At 43.0% G+C, this 6,000-nt stretch overlaps 1 protein-coding gene across 4 annotated transcripts in view; it reads left to right on the forward strand.

Annotated features, from left to right (window-relative positions):
• Positions 1-5,724, forward strand: part of ZDHHC13 (zinc finger DHHC-type palmitoyltransferase 13) — a 51,821-nt gene extending 46,097 nt beyond the window's left edge. For 3 of the 4 annotated variants that reach the window (XM_006937136.5, XM_019812167.3, XM_045039052.1), the window contains exons 16-17: positions 1,927-2,024; positions 4,454-5,724. In XM_006937136.5, coding sequence (XP_006937198.3) covers positions 1,927-2,024; positions 4,454-4,592 — 237 coding nt within the window. In that variant the 3' untranslated portion in view covers positions 4,593-5,724. Of the gene's footprint in view, positions 1-1,926; positions 2,025-3,273; positions 3,998-4,453 lie in introns of those variants that run through there. The other variant, XM_045039053.1, reaches the window with a different exon arrangement.
• The last annotated feature ends 276 nt before the right edge of the window (positions 5,725-6,000 follow it).

A 6,000-nucleotide genomic window follows, 5' to 3' on the forward strand; every position in this document is an offset into this window, starting at 1 on the left:
GTGTCAAAGTAGTGTCTCCATTCTAAAGGTGAGAAAACTAAGCCTATGAGATGTCGAGTGCCCAGTTTTGTCCATAAGGGTGGTGAGAGGTGGAAGCAGATGTAGAACCTAAGGTTTGAGACATGGATTCTAATTCTCTTTCTTCTTTTCTGGAGGCTTAGGACAAGGACAGTATATGTAAGACTATAATATCATTTTTTTAAAGAAACCTTAATTTTGTTAATACTTTCTAAGGCTAGGAAAATGAACTCAAAGTTTTGGGTAGTTTTCAAATACAGCAATTTAATGTTGTTTTCTTAAAAAATAAATTTTTTTTTAATGTTTATTTATTTTTGAAGGAGAGAGAGACAGAGTGTGAGCAGGGGAGGGACAGAGGGAGAGGGAGGCATAGAATCCGAAGCAGGCTCCAGGCTCCGAGCTGTCAGCCCAGAGCCCGACATGGGACTCGAACTCACAAACCACGAGATCATGACCTGAGCTGAAGTCGGACTTAACCAACTGAGTCACCCAGGTGCCCCCTTGTAATGTTGTTTTCTTAATAAACCAGTTCTGTTGTTCGAAGCCTTTCATTTGATGACTGCTCTGGTGAGTCATGGGTTTGACTATAGCAAGTCAAACTGAGCATGTAGTCTGTGGTAAGGACCATGAACTTTATTCTCACGCTGACTGAGGTATCTGTCTCAGTTCTGCCACTCTCTAAGCTGTGTGACTTTGGACCAGTTACTTTACCTCCAGGAGCCTCTGCACTGGGTATTTTAAATATATGATGTCAAGTTCTTAAGCATCTGATGAGGGAGGATGGTGTGATAATCTCTGTTTTACAGATAAGGAGCTTGATGTTTGAGTTATTTTCAGGATTAAATGGGGGTAACTCAGTAATAGTTGTTTTAATGATTTGGGAGGGTCTTTTTTTTTTTAATGTTTATTTTGAGAGAGAGTGTGTGAGTGGGGGAGGGGTAGAATCTGCTCTCAAGCAGAACCCAATGTGGGGCTCGGTCCCACAAACCATGAGCTCATGACCTGAGCTGAAGGCCGCTTAACCAGCTGAGCCACCCAGGCACCTGGATGATTTGGGAGGTTTTTTTTTTTTTTTCTTTTTTTAGTTTATTCATTTATTTTGAGGCAGAGAGTGTGAGTAGAGTAGGGGCAGAAGACAGGGAGAGGGAGAATCTCAAGCAGACTTCATGCTGTCACTGCAGAGCTCATGTGGGGCTCAAATTCACGAAACCATGAGATTATGACCTGAGCTGAAATCAGGAATCAGACACAACCGACTGAGCCACCCAGGTGCTCCATATTTGGGAGTTTTTAAGTTACCTGAATTCTTACCTTTCCCCAAATTGTGGATTTAAATGTTCTTCACTTCAGTACATTTAAATGTTCTTTAACTTTTTCATTTGGCCCTTTCTAAAGAACTACTAAGAAGCATACACAAAGTGAGAATTGCAGTAATGCTGATCACATATTGTTTTATTCATCTAAAAGTTGCATGCTGAACGTGTGGAGAACCTAAACAAGGTGGTAAGCCCTGGCTTAAATCACTAAAACAATTATTTCATGACTCTGCTTTTTTGAAGGTTAATAAAAATCAGTCAAAAGGATAAATGCTCAGGGGTGCCTGGCTGGCTCAGTTAGCAGAGTGTGTGACTCATAATTTCGGGGTCATGAGTTTGAGCCCCGCATTGGGTGTAGAGGTTACTTAAAAATAAATAAATAAACAACTGCTCAGCTCCTAGATTTACATAGGAGAGTCTCATTTAGAGCTGTTGAGCTGTTGTTATCCTCACCATGATCCTTGCTTAGATGGTGAGGTGACACTGTATTTGGGGGAGTACTGAATGTTTACCTCTGTCCTGTGATGCACAGAGAGAAACGGAACCTTGACGTAGCGGTATTTTTCATGTACCTTCCAAACTTCTTTTGCAGATTGCTTTCCTGGGCCTGACTTCCCACGAGAAAACCAGCCTGTTGAAACAGAGCAGGCATATGAAACAGACATTGTCCCTCAGGAGGACCCCATACAAGTAAGTCCCATCTGTTTTGACCACTGAGTCCTGTGGAGGATGCTAGCCTAACCATTGGTTTCCCAGTCTGCTGCCACCACTCAGGCCATGCTGCACTCTAACTTGCTATCTGATGGAGTTGAACCTCTTATTTCTTGGAAGCCTTAGTGACTGACGGGAGGTGAGTGGTGAGGTCATGAGCCCCAAGGTGGTAAGAATTTGGGACTTAGTCTGCTGGACTTGGCACAAATAGCTAAGTGACTTTGAAGTTTTGCCAACGTGGGGAATCTCTTTAGTCAAGCCACATGGTCACAGGATTGCATGTTGCTGGGGTGAAGTCAGTGTGAGATAACCGAGCACGTGGCTGAGAATTCCAGCCACCAGGCTGTCTGCAGAAAGCGTTAGATTGTGAACTTTGCCAAGATTTTCAACCTACCTTTCTATCACCAGGGATTCTTTTAGCCCTGTGTTTAATGTGCCCGTCCGCGTCAGGGAGAAACTAGTGTTTCGGGTTTGGGGTATGTTTTCCCAAGAGCATCGGTTGTATAAAACCTGTCCTCAGTAGAAAATGAGAGTGTTTGTAGGAAGCCTGTCATCTTACGATATGAACAGTCAGGCTTTGAAGCTTATCTCCCTGTCATATATATCGGGGTCTTGGAAGCTGGGAGTGCTGCAGAGGTGACCCTGAGCCCTCTGGGGATTTAACGCCCACTGCATATCTCATGAGCAGTCTATTTTAAAGCACACTTGTGGTACGAGATGAAACTGTTAGGCTGTTAGACAAGGAAATCAGAGCCTGGGATATGACTATGATCTGTGTTTAGAGAGGAGAGCAGTTGACTAAATTGAGAAAAGACGGCTTCGGTGGTGGAAGGTGGACAGTAGTGTTAGGCTTGTGACGATTGTCTCAGACTGGCAATGATCGTAAAGTCCTTTCTCAGGAGTTTAACCAGAGAGATAAATATTTACTCTACTGAAGAATGGAAGCCTTTGTGACAGAGGTGGAATTTTCAGCTGAGCCTTGAAAGATGTGTGGTGGGGCATGATGGAGAAGGACAGAAGGGCATTTCAAGCCCCAGAGAAGAGTCTGGAAGAAGGGCCTGAGATGAGAGAGCTGGGCGTGTTTGGAACTGCTGAGTGATGGCAATGTGGGCTGGAGGACCTAACGGCAAAGCCTTAGAGCCGCTGTGAATCTAGCTTCCAAAAACCTGCCCAGATTGAAGATTTGTCTTGTCTGTCTTACCCTGAGTTGCTTTCCCTCACCAACTAGCTCTGGAGCTGGTCTTCTAGGAGTGGAGATGGTCCTGTCCTGATCACTGTCACAGCAGCGGCAGATGCACAGCCATCCTCAGGCACAGATGTGTTTTAGTGTACAGGGTTTGGGTTTTGGCAAGGTTTTTGGAAGACCACACCATGTCCAATAGGTAAGATTAATTGGAAGGAGCTCCCTCCCTTTGGTTGGAACTGCCATCTTTGAGTAATTCGCCAAAATGACCAGCAACAAGGGGAGGAGGGGAGGCCCCCGCTGCATTCTCTCTAGGCCTTTTAGACAACACGGAGTTGCTGTTCTGGCCACATGCTTGTGAATCTGTCAGAAAGGTGATATTGTGGACATCAAGGGAACGGGCTGCAAAGGTTCCCATGGCACAACCGCAGGAGTCTACGGTGTCACCCGGCGTGCTGTTGGCAGTGTCATAAACCCAGAAGTTGAGGGAAGATTCTTGCCAAGAGAACTAACGTATGTAGTGAGCGTATCAGGCACTCTAAGAGCCGAGGCAGCTCGTGTGAAGCATGTGCAGGAAAATGATCAGAAGAAGGAAGCCAAGGAGAAAGGTTCTTGAATTCAGTGGAAACGCCAGCCTGCCCCACCCAGAGAAGCACACTTAGTGGGAACCAGTGGAAAGGAGCCCGAGCTCCTCAGAGTTCATGGGATGATAGGTATAAAAAAGGATGAAAGGCTTCTGGACTATTAAAAAAAAAAAAAAAAAAAAAAAGGATTAATTGGAAAGAACGGAGACAGGGCCAGGGCCATATTTAACTTAGAAAGTTTAAGGAAAAAAAAAAACACAAACATCTGTTGACTGTACTGTTGCCGGCCTGCTTGGCCTCTGAAATAATCAAAATCTGAATCAGGGCAGTGGGAATGGAAAGAAGCAAACTTCTTGATGGCAGCCATCATTCCAGTGAGTGGGGCACTCAGAAGGAAATTAAGTTGCTGGGCAGGAGTCAGAGAATCTCACAATAGGGATTCAGGTCCAGAGATGGAACTGGGCATCAATTTTAATGTCCCGTAAGCCAGGGAACGGTCTGATTCACCTCTGGATTCCTGCAGGATCTTCAAAGGATGTCGTATATTGTAAATTCTCAGTGAATATTTATGGTCTGGATGAATGTTTGTCAAAACGTAAACAGGAAAAGTAGTAAGATGTGTTCTCTTCCTTCCTTGGCAGCCTTGGGTTCACGCAGAACCTTGCAGATTTCTTTCAGTGTGGCTGCTTTGGCTTGGTGAAGCCCTGTGCCGTAGATTGGACGTCCCAATACAGCATGGTCTTCCACCCGGCTAAGGAGAAAGTCCTTCGCTCAGTATGAAGAAAAGCGATCCCAGACTCTCACTCTGATCTGTGTTCATGTTGATGCCCTGTGGTCTGCAAGTGAAGTGAAGATTAGGAGTTCACCGAAGCCCAAAGGAAAACACAAGTGGTCTGTAAAGCTATTTAGTAAAAACACAAGTTCTCCAGAAAGGCACTACGCTTTTAGATTTAGCAAGATGGACTGTTCCTGAACAATCTTGGCAGACATCTAAAAACGCTTTTATATGTTTCACAAGAAAATACAACTTACTTTTTTTTTTTGAGATAATATTCACCAATTATGGATAAAATGTAGTATTTTCGAATACTTTATTGGTTGTTTCAAAATAGTACTATTCTTTAAGCTTGTAATTTTTGATAAATTATTTGTTTGTTTTATCTATAAATATGTAAAAAATATCTAAATAGAAGTACCTGTTTTGCTTTCACACTTAATAAATTTTTTTTTTTTTTTTGTAGTTGAGACTTCATTTCTGACACTTAACTTTCAGAATCTTAAATTGAGAAAAGGTGTATGTAGGGCATAAAGAAACTGATTCACAATTCCAGGACCGAGTTGAGCTCCCTGTTAACACCAGTAAGCAAGATTTAATTTTCCATCTTACTTAGAAAATGGAACAGATGAGGTTTTCAAGATTAATTACTGTTTTTACCTAGTACCCTCAAAATATTGGACTGATGTGATTGTAAGTGCTAATTTCCCTTGTTCTGGAGGAAAAACTAATTCCACTTTAACTCTTGGTATTGTATATAAATGCCCCTGGACATGGCACCTTCCTACTGAAAACCCTTCCTTAAGGTTCCCCTCGCTCTTGGGGTAAAGGCTTTATAAACTTCTCATCATGACCTATGAGGCCTTGAATAATATAACCTTATTTTGTTTCCCAGTCTCACTCTGGACCACGCTTTGTACTCTAGCCACATTGACCTTTCAATTTTTCAAGGATCCTGTCTCCTTCCTTCTACAGAGCACCGAGCCTTTGCAGATAAGGAAACTAAAGCCTAAAGAAGTTTGTATCTTCTCCAAGGTCACTTAGATACCAAGTGGGGTAGCCACTTCAGAGCCTAGAGTCACCTTGAATATTGTCAGACACGTTGTGTGTGTTCAATAAATGTTTCAGTTTATTGAATGAAGGGTTTTTAAGCAGGGTATGATGTGATCATAATTGTTTGATCTAATTCTCACTTGGGGGACAGGACTTTCTCAAGCTATAGCCTTTCCCTTTCTCTTCAAACCCTACCAAGTATGTATTCTCAAATTGTGGCCCACACACCATTTAACCAGAATTCTAGGGATGGAGCAGGGGCTTACTTGTTTAAAATTCAAATTCCTCGCCTCACACCTTCCAAACCACTATATGCCAGTGCTTCTAAGTGATACATGGCATGGGAAGCACATTTCATTA

The sequence above is a fragment of the Felis catus genome, chromosome D1 (genome assembly GCF_018350175.1).
Source record: "Felis catus isolate Fca126 chromosome D1, F.catus_Fca126_mat1.0, whole genome shotgun sequence".
Classification (NCBI taxonomy): domain Eukaryota; kingdom Metazoa; phylum Chordata; class Mammalia; order Carnivora; family Felidae; genus Felis; species Felis catus.